The sequence below is a fragment of the Populus euphratica genome, unplaced genomic scaffold (genome assembly GCF_000495115.2).
Source record: "Populus euphratica unplaced genomic scaffold, PopEup_1.0 scaffold82.1, whole genome shotgun sequence".
Lineage (NCBI taxonomy): Eukaryota > Viridiplantae > Streptophyta > Magnoliopsida > Malpighiales > Salicaceae > Populus > Populus euphratica.
Window position 1 is genome coordinate 8,611 of NW_011499961.1, and position 16,792 is coordinate 25,402.

Here is a 16,792-nt window from a genome sequence, read left to right on the forward strand (position 1 = left end):
TACTGACGACTTTTCATTTTATTAGTGATGTCGTTGGGAAAAAAGTCAATAATTAAAAGAATATTAATTATTAATGCATTGAGAAATGAACAGTTCTATAGTTTTTGGAATATACTGACAGACACATTGCATTGGTATGCTTATATATAATGTACAATTTATTCCATCAGTGTAAAATAATGTCTGATGTGAAATGTATTTGTATTCCTTAACTAGCTGTCATGCAAATACTTAAACTCATAGTTGCACACATAACATAATAACACCAGTTCCCATCACAATATTAAAATAAATATGTTTTTATTCAATAAAAAATTAACATCATTATCATTACATTTAAGTCAATTTTGTCCGTAAATATTATATTATAGTTTATGACATTACACATTCATATTGTGTAAATTAATTAGAATTGTCTTCTTCTTAATCATTTGACTCATTCTCATCTTCATCACAATACTCAATGTTGATTTTGTCGCTATTATCTTCATCGACTTGTGTATGTTCGTTGGAGCTCTAAACATCATTTAACGCCTCAACATTATCATTAAAAAGAAATTCTTGATGATGCAAAAATTTAAATTTTCATCTAAGTCATCAGTCGAAGCAACTCGATATGGATAATTTAGGGTATTTTTATGGATAGGAATTATGATTCAACCCTTATAACTTATACCTAATTGTATCTAGGGTATATTCGGGGAAAAATTATGATTGTGCCTCTCCATATATAAAATATTAATTTTATATTTTAAAATTAAAACACTAAATAAATTAATTTAAAAACAAAATTTTCTAAATAGATTAGTATTGAATTAAGTTTTTTTAATTTAATAATATTTAGAAAGTTATTGATTTTGTATTGTCCTAATTAGATTATGATTTAATTAAAATGTTTGATTAAATAATATTTATAAAAATATTTTTTTAATATAAAGAGTTTTAAAACCAGAAATTTGATGAATTTGATCCCAAAATTGTTTAGGATATTAAAAAGAATTTTAATATGATTAATTTTCTTATTAAATTTTGAAAAATAATTTTTCTAAGAAAAATATGTATTAAATAAAATTATTAAGTTTGAAAAATTATTAAATTGGATTTGATTTAATATTTCTGAATGTTAGAAATATTATTTTTAAACAATTGCACATAAAGCCAGTAATTATAAATGAATCATGCAATATATTTTCTTATGCATATTAAATTAATATGGATATTAAAGATCAATGTGATTGTGTTTTTATGATTGAATGATTTTAATATTAAATAAAGTGTGTGTGTCATGCCTTTCCTCTATTTTTTTTAAGGGTTGTAAAATTTGTTTCTTATATAATTCCCCTCAAATGTAACTTGAGATTTTTTATTCAATTATATAAATGTTATATAATTTAAAAATGTAGGAATTAAAAAATAATAATTATTTTATAATCTAAGATAGAAAAAAATAACGGTAAAGGATACAATTACTATGGGGTTCAAAAGGAATTATAAAGATTTACAATGGCTATTTAGGTTTTTACCATCTAATTCCCTTCAAGAGCTCGAGGTAATTAGTTCAGATGTGTTTATATTTAATGATAATAAAATGTTAAAGGTGTGTGTTAATATATAATTGTTATGTACAATATATAAATTATGCCATGAAATGAGACATAATTAAAAATTGATAATAAATTTCTTATTAATATATTAAGTACATGTTGAGAACATGATTTGTTGCCTTACAATTTTATATGTATAAAACTAAAATTTTGTTCATGAATAACTTGTTAAGTTATTAAAGATTACTGTTAATCAAATATGATTAATGCTCTAAAATCGTATCTTACTTGAATAACTTATATTATTTGCATAAATTACTTATGATCATAATGATTAAAAGTAATATTTAGACAAAACATATATAATATGTTTAGACAAATAGTTATTATCTAATTAATTTAGAAGTTATATAAAGATGTGATTGATAAACTATATAATCTATGTACTTTAATTGATTTTGATTTTTTTAAATTACTTAAGGTTATATTAATTAAATGAGATCCTAAACCATTAAGATATCTAAGCGATATTTTTAAATTAATAGTGAGGGTTATTAATTTATAAAAAATTAGTAGAAAATCAAATTAAGATTAAAGACTTTATTTAGACTTGATTATAAAAACCAATAACTTAGCTTTACATGAATAATTGATAGACCAAACTCTTGGACCAATATCAAGTGTGAGAATTATTCTTAAATAAGAGATAAGATTATATGCTCTTAAAAATCTTATTACTCTTGTTCTAAAAAAAGAATATTGATATTGAAGTTAGGATTGAATATTAATATCATATTGATAATGATAAACAAACTATATATATTATACTGAGTAAGTCACTTAAATTTTAAATACAGGAATATAAATGTTCATGCTATGATTATGATCAAAGAGGTTTTTAATGTAATTAGTAGGACTAAAAGATATAAAACTTCTAAGAAATTATTTTTTTGCAAGATAATATAAGGGTTCCTTTACCTATGTTTTTTAATATAAAAATGACTAGTTATTTTGATAAATTAGATTAATTAGACTTTATCATGACATATGAATTATGTGTTAATTTAGTCTTGTGATCTTTGCATCAAAATAAATAAAAGCTTATTTGGAGCATCAAAGAAAAAAAAGGGTGAAAACTAAAAAACTTATTGAAACTCTTATTTCATATATATTTATGATTGAATAAAAAGTAAAATAAATATGCAAGTTGGTAATAGAGAATTTATTTTGTTCAAGCATTTTCTAGAAATATCATATCATTTTTTATTTAGCTTTAAATGAATTTGAATTTAAAATTATTATTAAAGATAAATATTGTTCTTTTTATAATAATGATGTTTATTATAGATCTACTATTTATAAAAATCATTTATATATGCTTGATTTAAAAAAATTTATGTTTAATATAAAAAGTAATTAATATCAATCTTATCAATGGTTTTGCATATTATATCATATAAAAAAATTTAAGAAGCATTATTTTCAAAACAAGATGAAATTAAAAAAAAATAAAGAAGAAATTTTAGTTTAATAAAGATTGAAATTGAAAAAAAAAGTATATAAATAATATTTATTGCTATGAATATAATGATTTAGCTGTGTATTTTGTTAACGATTAATGAGGTAGGAATTTTGTTTTTTTTTTAAAAATAGTACAAACCAAGTGCCGCATGCAAGGAAGGCATCGGATCTCATAAATCTTCGAGAGCTTGCGCTTGAGGCCCCTCCAAAACGAGGCACACATTACCTTCACTACAAAGAAAATACCAGGAGACACCCAAAGGCGGAAACTCTCTGTTCTCCTCCACCCATATCATGAGCCACCCTCTTTCTCCACCACCCTCCGGCGGAGACACCGTTATACCCGACCCATGGTACGGAAACATCCAATATCTTCTTAACATCTCAACAATCGGTCTCTTCTTTTGTATCTTTATCTTTCTCTTCGCCAAGCTCCGCAGCGACCATCGCCGCATGCCTGGCTTCTCTGCCTTAGCCACCAAACTCCTCGCCGTATGGCACGCTACCGGCCGTGAAATCGCCCTTCACTGTGGTGCTGACGCTGCCCAGTTCCTTATAATTGAAGGTGGAAGCTTTGTTGTTGTTTTGTCAATTGGGGTTTTATCAATTTGTGTCTTGCTTCCTTTAAATATGTATGGAGGGAGTCAAGTTATAAACGATGAGTTTTCAAAGACTACTATTAATCATATTGAGAAAGGTTCAAACTTTCTTTGGATTCATTTTGTTTTCGTTGTTATTGTTGTGCTTTTAGCTCATTTTGGTATGTCTTTGATTGAAAAGAGGCTTAAAGTCACTAGATTTAGAGATGGGAATGGGAACTTAAGTGACCCAAATGCGAATTCTATTGCTATTTTTACTATTATGGTTCAAGGATTGCCTAAAAGTATAGGGGATGATAGGAGGGTTTTACAAGACTATTTTCAGCATTGGTATCCTGGTAAGATTTATAAAGTTGTTATGCCTATGGATTTGTGTGCATTGGATGTTTTAGCGACGGAATTGGTTAGAGTTAGGGATGAAATTACTTGGTTGGTTGCAAAAATTGACTCGAGGCTTTTGCCTGAAGATAATGAGGGGGTTGGTGGTGGAGAGGGGTTTTGGGAGCAGTTGCAAGGTGGGGTGGTTTGGCTGTGGAGAAATGTGAAGAATTGGTGGGGTAAGATGATGGATAAGTTGGGGTATACAGATGAAGAGGAGTTGAGGAGATTACAAGAATTGAGGGTGGAGCTGGAGTCGGAGTTGGCAGAGTATAAAGAAGGTCGTGCGCCAAGTTCTGGAGTTGCGTTTGTGATATTTAAGGATGTTTATACAGCTAATAAAGCTGTTCAGGATTTTCGGAATGAGAAGAAGAGGCGGGTCGGTAAGTTCTCTTCTGTCATGGAGTTGAGGTTGCAGAGGAACCAGTGGAAAGTGGAACGAGCTCCATTGGCAGCAGATATTTACTGGAATCATTTGGGGTCGTCAAAGTTGTCTCTGAGGTTGAGGAGATTGTTTGTGAACACTTGCTTGCTGTTAATGCTTTTATTCTTTAGCTCTCCTCTTGCTGTGATAAGTGCTTTGAATAGTGCTGGGCGAATTATTGATGCAGAAGCTATGGATAATGCACAATCATGGTTGGATTGGGTACAGAGTTCCAGCTGGTTTGCGTCTCTAATCTTCCAGTTCCTGCCAAATCTTATTATCTTTGTGAGCATGTATATAATAGTTCCATTGGTTCTCTCTTATATGTCCAAGTTTGAACGTCATCTGACTGTCTCCGGGGAGCAAAGAGCTGTGCTTTTGAAGATGGTTTGTTTCTTCCTTGTAAACCTCATTCTGTTGAGAGCTCTGGTTGAGTCTTCTTTGGAAGGTACAATCCTAAAAATGGGTAGATGTTATTTGGATGGAGAAGACTGCAAGAGGATCGAGCAATACATGAGTGCATCATTTCTGTCAAGATCGTGTCTCTCTTCACTTGCATTTCTAATCACAAGTACTTTCTTGGGTATATCTTATGATCTATTGGCTCCTATCCCATGGATAAAGAAGAAGATTCAGAAGTATAGGAAGAATGACATGCTTCAGCTGGTGCCTGAGCAGGGTGAAGAGTACCCTTTGGTAGATCAAGCCATAGATGCTCTTCAGAGACCTCTGATGCCTGATAATATGTTTGATTCTCCCAGGTCAAATGTAATTGATGAAGAGGGACAAGATCTCTCTGTTTATCCAATCAGCAGAACCTCTCCAATTCCCAAGCAGACATTTGATTTTGCTCAATATTATGCATTTAATTTGACAATATTCACACTGACATTGATATATTCATCATTTGCTCCGCTCGTGGTCCCTGTTGGTGCAGTTTACTTTGGGTATAGGTATGTGGTGGACAAGTACAACTTTCTGTTTGTATATAGAGTTCGGGGTTTTCCTGCTGGAAATGATGGGAGGCTGATGGATACTGTATTGTGTATTATGCGTTTCTCTGTTGATTTATTCCTTCTATCAATGCTTCTGTTCTTCTCGGTTCATGGTGACTCCACAAAGTTGCAAGCCATTTTCACACTTGGAATATTAATAATGTACAAATTATTACCTTCTGATAATGATGGTTTTCAGCCAGCTCTTTTGGAAGGTATGCAAGCTGTTGACAGCATTGTAGATGGACCTGTTGATTACGAGTTATTCTCACAACCCAGGTTTGACTGGGATTCATATTATTCTTGATTTGAAGCTTAACAACTGTATGCAGCTAATCAATTCATCGCTTGTGCTGTTTTGCCCTTATGTACATCTTTCTAGTCTTTGTGTGCGTTGTTTAGGTTTGTACAATATGTCGTTCCTTTTCTAGAACTACCTTTTAACTCTATCTTGTAGCAAGATTTTCTTGCTACTTTTATTTTGAAACGCGGTAAATGTTATAAGACTAACTTCTCTTTACTTCCATCATAAACCTAGATCAATTTCTTTTAGATTTCAACTTGTTGATGTGCTTCATTAAATAGTCTACTTGCTTTTTGAAGGATATTTACATCCTGGCTAGGAGGATATTTACATCCTGGCTAGCTTTATCTAGATTATTATGGGGCATGGGCTTTTTTAAAACCTTAATATGAAACTAGACTAGGTGGTGGATTGTCGAAACTGTTGATTACTGGAATTTGCATTGTTGCACTGCTCGCAAGACACTTATGAAGCCCTTGCTGAATGCAATCAACGAATAAGGGTTGACGAAGTGGGAATTCAAGGGAGAAACGATTGAAGAGAGATTGGGTTTTTGTTCATGAAATATGGACTCCCGTAAATTTGATATAAAAAGGCAGAAAAGGTGCTTCAAATGATTGTTTGGGAATTCCCTAGGCAAGGTTATTCTCTTGTTTGATGTCCTCGTTGTGTGCTCAAGTAAAAAGATATGATAGTTCCATTACGAAAGTCTATGATGGTTTGCTTTCCATTTTTCCAGCACATCAGAACTGAAATTTTAAGAGCATTTTTGACAGCGTCCCATTAGTTTCAGGTCCTGTATAGGAAATGTATATGCTACTGTTTGTTATGTACGGAGATTTATCTTCTTGTACGTTCTGCTGTGAAGTTTGCATATCCAATTTGTATAGTTTGGACCCATATCCTTTTTTGTGTTGAATTCCGGACTGATAGCTTGTAAAATTTGCATGGACATAAGCTATTGTTACTGACAGCACTGGATGTAGACTGGGTTTAGTGAAGGATCTGATGCAAGATACTGTGCGATAGCTTTATATTGAGCTCATTGCAGTTTGAACCGTGAGACCACACATACAGAAGTTAAAACCATCCCTTTGCTTTCAGCAAATACAAATGCAATCGTAGTCGGTGTTTGTTTTTGCGTTCAAGTGTTTCTTTTTAAAATTGCTTTTCACCAGAAAAATCTCCCCAAGCCTTCCATCCGCATGAGACCTCACTACTTGTCACTGTCCCCCCTCGCGCTGAATTGTCCGCAGAATCATCATTATTTATAGCCAAGGAAACTATCAAAATAGTAGGGACCTCTATTGCTCTTTTGCTCAATAGGGATGCGTCGTAGTAAAGGAAAGAACTTAACGAGGTACTTGTGTAAAGAAATTTCGCTTTTATGGATAACGCTACCATTTTGTTTCTGATCCCCATGAACATGGTTTTTAGAAATTATAATAATTTTCTTTCTTTCCGTTTTAACAATTGGTGGAACAAAGCCTATTCTTTTAAACGAAACGAAATGGTCCAAAATTTTGTCTACTCCATGCTAGAAATGTGAAGGTTCATGCCTTTTCAAATTAGTTGCCACATGATTGTCACACCACATTCATGTATGAAAGACATTGCAAATACATGTTCATAAAATGTTAAAAAACGAGGATCAAATACTTGGACCAAATGAATTGGAGGCAACATGAGAAACAGAGAAAAATTAGGAGATCAAAGCCAACTAGTCAAGCTCAAGGCCTAACCTACAGTTAATCTTATCCATGTAAATGCTCTCTTTTACTTGAACAAGGTCAAGAAAACATTGTGGCTCCACTGATCAGTAATTAAGCTCCCATTCCAAACACACTCTCTCTCTCTCCCTCCCTCCCTCTCTCTCTCTGACAATTGTGTGGCTAGGCTCGGTGAACAAATGGATAAATTCCATTTGCCATCACTTGAGTGAATGCTAATGCATAACAAAAGTAGAAATTTTGCAAGTCACAGGAAGGCTGTGTTCTTTTGCTTGTGACTTTGTTTCGCTTCTTTACGTCACTAGGAAAGATGTATCGTCTACCAGTAAAAAGCAATCTAGTTGATTCAGGTTCAAACACAACCAAGAAAGGTTTTGGAGACAATAACCAACCCCTTTGTCCAAAACCCCGCCGGCTTGGACCAGCTTTACCGGAATTTCTCAAGCCCTTCAGATGTAGCAAGCATTGGTACGAACTTGTTCATGAATGTGTAACTATTTTGATGTTGTATCACTACTCTAATCTCATTTGGATTTTTTCATCGTCAGCCAGCCAATTACTGAAGAAAGAAGTGGAATTCTGAGCCTTGTTGCTGATAAGGTTAGTACTTAGTAATAACATAATTTCAGGCTTTGATCATGTAGCTGGTGCCTAGTTATGATTTTGATATGGATGTCTATTTGTTAGGCAATTGATGGTGGAGAAACCATGTGCACAGGGTGCTCACCATGTTGTTACTCAGGATCTCCTCCGGGAAGAACTGATAATCCATTGGTTCATGATGTTCAGTTCATTCATCAAATGGAGCTTCTTTCACCATTTACAAGAACCAAACTCACTGATAAATTTGGCTTCACCTCTACCTCTCCAATATGAGAGAGTTTTGGGATGGTTGTCCAAAGAATGAGATCGTCCTTCAAATGGGATTTTTTCGCTCCACTAGTACTATTTTTTGTGGTGTTGATTAGTACAAGCATAAGTTATTTTGTTCTTGTTATCTCCCCCCATCTATGCCGTGCGGCTCTCCTCTGTAAATAGAATGAGATGAAAAGGAGCCACTTGTATCTTGTACATATTGCTTGATCAAAAGATGAAGCCTTTTTGGATGTGGATTTTCTATTTCGTTTCATGAAGAAAAAGAAAGAAAAAAGAACTGCATTTACCTAGTGTTCATCCATATAGCTCATAGACGTCTCCTTCTGTTCTTGAGCTGTTGGAATGATTAGCTGTTCCCTGCTAGTTGTTAGTGAAAACCGAGGGGTTTGCCCCTTAGCAAGGTTAAGAACTTGAAACCACCAGTATGACAGAGAACAATCAGAACAAGAAACCTGCCATCATCCCGTCATCATTCCTTTTCTCAATCTGTCTAAAAACATGGAGCCTCAAATAGTGGAACCAATAAAAGCTCAAAACTAGCCCCTCGACCAAATTCCACGCCATTCTTGCCACTATGTCATTGGATCACAAAATAGATGGGGGTCGTTTCTCACCATTTTTTCCCCGTTTTTTCTCTTCTCTTCTTGAAAATTTTTAATTGGTCCTCTTCATTATTAACATTTCACCTTTAATCCTTATTCAATTAATTTCTAATTATTTTTTTTGTAAAATTTTTATCATTTTTTAATTTCATTCTTCACTCTACATTATAATATATTATTTTTTCTCAATTTTATCCTCATTTTTTTAATTTTTTTCTTTTTAATTTCACTTTTCAATCAAAAACTTGTAATTTCCCTCTAATTTATTTTTTATTCTTATTTTTATTCTTTTAATTTTTATTTTTTTATTCTTTTATGTAATTAATTTTTTTAATTTTATTTATTAATATTTAATTTGATGAAAATTGAACAATATCATTTTATCTCTCTTGAAAAAATATTTTTTTCAAAATTATCATCATCATTTCTTTTTTCATTTATAATCATTGTCTTTATTTTTAATCAATTAGAGCTATAACTCGAGGTATAATTTTTTTTTCTTTCTCTAAATACACTTGCAGCATCTAAATATTATTTTTTATAAAAAAACAAACTCATAACATATGAGACCTACTTTCCTCGGCGATGCATATAGATAATTCCCTCTCGTTTGGCATTGGTTGTTTGTTTTTTTATTTTTTTCTTTTTCCTCCTTAATTTACATGTCTAACCTTCCTTCAATTTGTTTTTTTATTCTTCATTTTTTTTTATTTAGATTTAGTCTATGTTTTTTTAATTTTAATTATTTTATAAAATTATATTTTTTTCAATTTCATACTTATTCAATTTCCTAATCTATCATATTTAATTTTTATTTCTTATCATTATTTATTTTATTTGCATCATTTCTAAAGTTGATTTCTTTTTATGATTTTATTCTCCATTTTTGTTTACTATTTTTGTACTTTGACAAACTTTTTCAATTGATAATCTTTTGTCTAATATTGTCTTTTAACATTTAATTATGTTTCTTGGTTAAGCTAATTTTAAGATTTGACAAGTTGTAAATTTATGAAATTAACCCAACTTTATGAGATTCGTTAGGATTAATTTGTTATTTTTTTCTTTTATTAAGCTCATGTTTTTTCAATTTCATCTTTCATTATTTGATTTAACTTAATATTAGCCTCTGTTATTTTATTTTTATTTTCTTTTTATGAGATCTTTCACTAATTTAAAAGTGACTTGGGTTATCTTGGGTCTTTTTTTATTTGCATATGTTATTTTTTAAATTTATCTTTTTTTGAAAGAAATTTTTTTATACTAAATTAAATTTATTACTTAAATATAAGCATCATATGCTCACTTCATGATGTTTTATTTATTAGAAATGGTTTCTCTATTTTGTTTTTATTTGGGTTCATGGGGTTATCGCAGTAAATTATGGTTGGTTTGAGTCGATCTAATATGTAATTATCTCAATATTATTTTAAAAAATAATATCACATGATATATGTTATCTCAATATTTTAAAAGTTTTTTTATTCGGTAAGCATCAAAAGTTTTACTTACTAGTGTCTTTATATTTTTTTAAGAGTTGGAAAAAAAATGATTCAACACATGATATAATGCATGCCAAAAGCAAAGTTATCACTTTCATTTTATTATGTTCGAAATGGGAAGCATATATTTTATAATTTTAGAAAAAAATGAAACAATTTGTAAAAATTTTATTTTGCTTTGAATCTTATTTCATTCTAGACTTCTTAATTAAATTTTAGTTGAGATGTTCTAGTTTTATTTTGATTTATAAATAATTTTTTTTTTTATTTCATCATTCAACACTTAATTTATTGAAAATTGAATTTTATAATTTTTTATTATTTGCTTTCTTTGTGATTATTTTATTCTCAGGACCTGGGTTTGAAGGTTGATTTTTACACGAGGTTTTTCTGGTTTGTTTTATTTTTTTAATTTCATCGCTTAACATCTTTAACATTTAGTTTATTATGAATTAGAATTTATTATTTTTTTCTATTTGTTTTTTATGAAATTATTAGTCTCATGACCCACATTTGGTTGATTATATCGAGTCGATTGGATCACATCAAATTAACTATTATATTATTTAAATATTTTTTATTATAAAAATATTAGTTGCACCTGGATTTTTTTATATTAAAAAAAGTTCAACTAACCCGCAACATAATGCGGGCTAATGATCTAGAGAAATATTTAAAATTTAAAATTATATTTAGATACTTAATATTATGTTTAAAATTTGAAATGTATAATTTTAAGTTAATTTATTTTTAAATTTGAATTAAAATTATATATTTTAAATGTTATATATATACACACACAATACAACCTCGCATGCCGAAATACTATAAAATCAAAGCTTATCATTCTAATTTATTTATTTAAATATCAACTGTAACAAAATTAACAACCTTGGCAAAAGAAAGGCATGCATTTCAATACCCCACCCTTTTCATCTTTCAATTCAAGTCCCACATGCCCTCGAGGCCTCGTCGTTAGCTCTGCACCAAATACCATTTCTTTATTTTGTTTTTTTTTATTAATTTTTATTTTAAATTTAAAATTAAAAAAAAATATATAAAAAAAATATTTTTAAATAAATATAGATTAGAAGAAAAAATTATAAATTTGAATTAAAATATTAATTAACAAAAAAAACTAAATAAAAAGAGTGGATTTTACTATACCTCTCTTTGCAAAACATTATTTATTAAAATAATATTTTGTTTTATTTTTTGGAGTTTTTTTTTTAATTTCAATTACATCCAACATTAGGTTTATTGAAAATTAAATTTTATAATTTATTTTAATTTAATTATTGTGAGATATTTAAGTCTCATGATTTGGATTGCAGATTTGATCTATTGACTTGATTGTTTTCTTTTTTTTATCAATTTATTTTCACAAATTTATTATTTAGCATTGTTTTGCTTGATAATTATATTTCATGATTTATTTAAATTTATTTTTTGTGAAGTTATCCTCATTTCATGACTTATGTTACAGGTTTAGCTGGTTAACTCAGGTTGATTTGAGTTATTTTTTATGTCATTTTTTAATTATTTTTTTAATTTTATCTTTCAACACCGAATTGATTATGAATTGAACTTTATAATTTATTTTAATTTACTTTCTTTTGGGTTATCTCAGTTTCATAACTTAGGTTACGGGGTTGACAAATTAACATGAGTTAACTCAGGTTTTTTTTATTATTTTTTTAATTTAATTCTTCAATATTAGATTTATTGGAAATTAAGTTTCATATTTAACTTTGATTTATTTTTTATAGGGTTATCTCGATCTTATTATCTATTTATGACCTAACATATAGATTAATAGATGAACCCGAGTTAATCTAAATTAACCCAATATATTTTCATCTCAATATTTATTAAATGAATTTCATCATGAATATTTATTTTGAATCAAACTATATTTTTATCAATCATTTAAGTTATTTTTAAACTCACTAAGTTAAATGCTCTTATAATTTTAAAAAATTAATTATAATAATGTCTATATATTTTTTTATATTAAAAAAATTGATTCGTGTATTACAAAATTCTATAATGACTACTAATACCAAAACATAAAATATAGACCCCATCGATCTCCCGCGAGACATGCAAGAAAAAACCTTTCCTTAACTACTACTCTCTTTCACTAATAACACACGCATACAAAATCCCCTCTTTTAGTTGAATCAAGATCTTGTCTTTCTTAAGCTATGCGATTTCAAAATGAGATCTTCAATGAAACTAACTTTCTTTTTGCTGATAACAAATCTGGGTTATCTGTAAAACCTGTCAAGTCGCATCTTTACTTTCAAGATGCACCACAGGTTCTCCGCTTCATTCAAGAATTATGCTGGTTTGACTAGAAACTGGCCTGAGAAACGAAGCTTTGAGTACCATGCAACATTGGCTCATCGTAATCAGATGTTAAGGAGACGCAGACTCTCTGATGTTGTCTCAGCTTTGTTACAAGTTCAATCTGGGGAGAAGATTTTGGCATATAGAATTGAAGATTGAGGAGTATATATTGCAGGTGGCCATTGCACTTCACTTGATTAATTAGGTGTTAGGGATTGTAACACACAATGTTTTCTTCAGCCCTGTAAGCAGCGTTTTATTTAGTTTGTCGTAGTCTGTGCCATAGAAGTCGTCTAGAAGAAAGCTGAGGCTATATATCAAAATTGAGAGTAGGGAATATGATAGAAATGATGAACAAATGTTGAATCCGAGATTCTTGGATTGCACTCTCTCTCTCTCTCTCTCTCTGGTCTACTACTCATCCTTTCCATTCTTAGCTCCTTTGTGAACCAAACTCTCTCAAGCACTCATAGATTATATCCAGATTGCAGTCAACATTTCACTTGCACTAACCTTTGGCTTTCTCTGATGGGAATTCCATCTTTAGAATCTGCTCTTTGGGATAGTACGTATGCTTCCTTCATTCAAATGTTTTTGTTTTTCATTTTTAGTTACTTTTAATGCACTTTTGCAATTCTTGAGTTGTTTTTGTAAGTTATGCTTGTGTAAGTGTGTGTCTTCTCCATTCTTTAATTTGGTTTTGGTAAATGTGATTTTTATTAGTGCAATTATATGCAAGAATAGCTACAACGATTGTTTTTTATGCAATGTTGCTGTTATTTACTTCGTTGATTCATCATTGTTTGGCTTTATATCTTGTCCCTCATTGTGGAGTTTCGTCAGTCTTTGTTATTGATTTCACATTCGTGAGGTTAAAAACATCTCTAGAAATGATCTCACAGGAGCATTAATTTGTAACTGTTAGTAATTGGATTACTAAAGTACAGACTAATAGCTATTTGCACTTGATCTGTTTGACCATTCGTAGGTTACTAGACAGTTAAAGGGGCAATTAGCGGTAAGATGAACAGTGCTAAGGATGTCGATGGATTTGTTTTGCTGCTTCTATATCAAATTCTATTAGCTGCTCATTGTTGATTTTCTACCATGTGTCATTGTAGCTGGCTTTTGAGGTAAGTAAATACAACCCAAGAGAGTCATCGACAAGCAAAAAGGTCACCTGCAAAAATGATTTGTGTGCACAGCCTAATCACTGCCTCGGAACATTCAGCAGCTGCCCTTAAATGGTCTCTTATGGCTCTGCTCAAACATCTACTTCTAGGATTTTGGTAGAGGATGTTCTGCACTTGGCAACGGAAGATGGTGCGCACGAGAATTTGTTGAATTAGACTACATCACATTTGGGTGAGTTATTTTATCATAACAACAATTTTAACACCTTGCCTCAGGATAGCATTCTTCTCTCATTTCAGTGCTTTGGGTCTTGGTAGAGATGAAAATGCAATATGAAATGTGCAGTTGTGGACAGGTTCAGATTGGTTCATTTCTTGACATTGCTGCTCCCATGGTCTATTTGGGCTGGGAATGGAGAAGATTTCTGCTCCTAGTGTCTTATCAAGGGAGGGATTGATAGCAGATTCTTTCTCCATATGCTTTGGACATGGTGGAATTGGAAGTGACTCTATTCATTGTGAACCCGACCCAGTAAGTATTAATTTCTCACTTGCCTGATGCTAATTGTGATTGTCTTGATGGAAGGTTATTTGTTCCATAACCTATGTCTGGAACTGTCATGCAGCCCAAGCTATAATATTACTGTGACTCAAGTTCGAGAAGGAACGACATCCATTGATGTAGAGTTCGCATCTCCTTTTGATTCTGGGACTTCTTAATTTTATGTGCATGGTTGACCCAGCCTATTCAAGGGTCTCAGAAAAAGCAAGTGCTTTGGAGAATGAAGATTTGCTTCACCACTCTCTTTGAATAATCCAGTACTGAGATTGAATTCTTATGTTCATTTACAGTTTCATTTACTGGATAAGCGGCGTCCACCAGATCCCAGGATTCATTTTGATATGAGTTGAGGCCTTATAACACAGTGCGATGAAAGAGACATTAACCGTTATCCATCATCACCTGCCTAGTCTTTATTCTCTGTAACTGTATCCTTTTTCTTGATGATGGGCAGCCCTGATGCAAATCCGAGTTTGATACCCCGTATGAGTTTAACAATGCAAGGAGGAAGGCATTTTACTGTCTATGATCTCAATAATTATGATCTCCACTCAGGTATTTTTCTGGATAATCTCTATTATTTACTCTAATACTGATAAAAAAAAATTTGCTGAACGGAATTGTAGAACTGCTTGGCTGTATTCAAGAGGCAAATAATTGCTGAACGGAATTGTAGAACTGCTTGGCTGTATTCAAGAGAATGGAACTCGATATATATTATCTGGTGTAAGTATTGCATTTGATGTGTGTTCATCAATAAGAAAGTAAACATGTGAATTAGTATTAGATCAAATGAATGCTACACTTGGAATCTAACTGACCTTGTGACAGGTGCAAGTTAGAATTCTCTGTGGTCTAGCAGTCCATAGTCATGTAAAATGATGCTATGCATTTGAGGTTTGAAAATAGAAGAATGAAATGTTCTCTTGTATTTATGCGAATTCTTGATCCTTGTGCGGAATAACTTCATGTTTCTCTAATGCAGGTTAATTATGATATGGAGGACTATAACAATTTCCCAACAGAACCGCATGCTTCCATGGCGCCTCCTGCAGTTGCTGCTGGACAAGGTAGCAACTCTAGTACAGGATCAACAAAAGAGTCCAGGAATGACTCAATGTTCAATTGCATCTCCATATTGCCATAGCCATACTTCTGTTTTAACTAGCTTGATGTCTGCTTTCCTTTTATATATCTTATTATAACCACTGATCTGTTCATTCGTTTATCAGGGCAGTTGTATGATAATTCTTCAGGCCAGCTCTACGTAGGTCCTTTAGGTTACACCTCTGTATCATACATGATAGAATATCGCCACCCCTTTTGATAAATAAAAATATGCAATACGGTTTTGTATAATCTCCTATTGCTCATTCATTCTCTTATTTTATTTTTAGCACCTTTGATAGCTAGATAAATAAGACCGAGACATGATTTTCATGTTTGTATAATTTATGATGATTGAGGGTAATCCAACCCTTGTGTTATTGAATGTTATTTAGGTTTATTTATAAAACTTAATTTAGCTATTGTTTTATAAGTTTATTTATTGGGTTTAATTTAGTTATCCTTAAATATTTTTTTTAGCAAATTATAAGTATAATTGTTTATTCTAGTTAGAGTATCAGTATTTATATTATATTTTCTAAAAATGTTATGAAGTTTTTATGAATTGAATAAAAATGATAAAGTTGCAACTTTTCCAATCTTTGTTCTTTTATTTCTCAACTTTTTGTTTTTTGTTTTTTGATTTTTTTTCTTAGCTTTTTTTTTTCTCTCTTATTTAGCTTTAAATCTCTTTTATCCTGCATTAACTTTATTATCAAAGCACAGACTTTTAATTGTTTTTATAGTTAATCAATCTCTTAAGGCTTGGAAAAATCTTTAAAACTCAACACAGTTCCTAAACCATAGAAATTATATAAAATTATCATCAACAACTGAAAAAAATAATGTTTTAGCTTATAGCCCAAATTTAAAAAACAAATCCCTTGGTATCATAATATCATGCCAACGTCATATCACTACACTAGCATGTCAGCATCACATCACCACATAGACATGCCAGTGCCACATCAATATATATTGCCATGTCAGCACCATGGCATCCTGTATTGACATGTTATTGCCATGCCATCCATCATTGACACATTAGTATTCTTCGCCACGTTAGTAGCAGTGACTTCTAACATCTTTTGACTTAGAATTCTAGTCAATAAATTACTTCATCTTTTGATACATTGAATTTTACTATTTTGGTATTACACTTG

The 16,792-nt window shown here is 31.0% G+C and overlaps 2 protein-coding genes and 1 pseudogene across 2 annotated transcripts; all 3 read left to right on the top strand.

The window, feature by feature from the left end:
- Nucleotides 1–3,223: 3,223 nt before the first annotated feature.
- On the top strand, nucleotides 3,224–5,981 carry LOC105138669 (CSC1-like protein At4g35870). Its single transcript, XM_011044822.1, has one exon. The coding sequence runs from the start codon at nucleotides 3,360–3,362 to the stop codon at nucleotides 5,766–5,768; it is 2,409 nt and encodes an 802-aa protein (XP_011043124.1). The 5' UTR covers nucleotides 3,224–3,359; the 3' UTR covers nucleotides 5,769–5,981.
- A 1,417-nt stretch (nucleotides 5,982–7,398) lies between these two features.
- LOC105138670 (uncharacterized) lies at nucleotides 7,399–8,657 on the top strand. The gene is made up of 3 exons (XM_011044823.1): nucleotides 7,399–7,963; nucleotides 8,044–8,095; nucleotides 8,183–8,657. Exons 1-3 carry the CDS (start codon nucleotides 7,806–7,808, stop codon nucleotides 8,369–8,371), a joined length of 399 nt encoding a protein of 132 aa, XP_011043125.1. The 5' UTR covers nucleotides 7,399–7,805; the 3' UTR covers nucleotides 8,372–8,657.
- Nucleotides 8,658–13,965: 5,308 nt separating this feature from the next.
- Nucleotides 13,966–15,988, top strand: LOC105138671 (uncharacterized; annotated as a pseudogene).
- The last annotated feature ends 804 nt before the right edge of the window (nucleotides 15,989–16,792 follow it).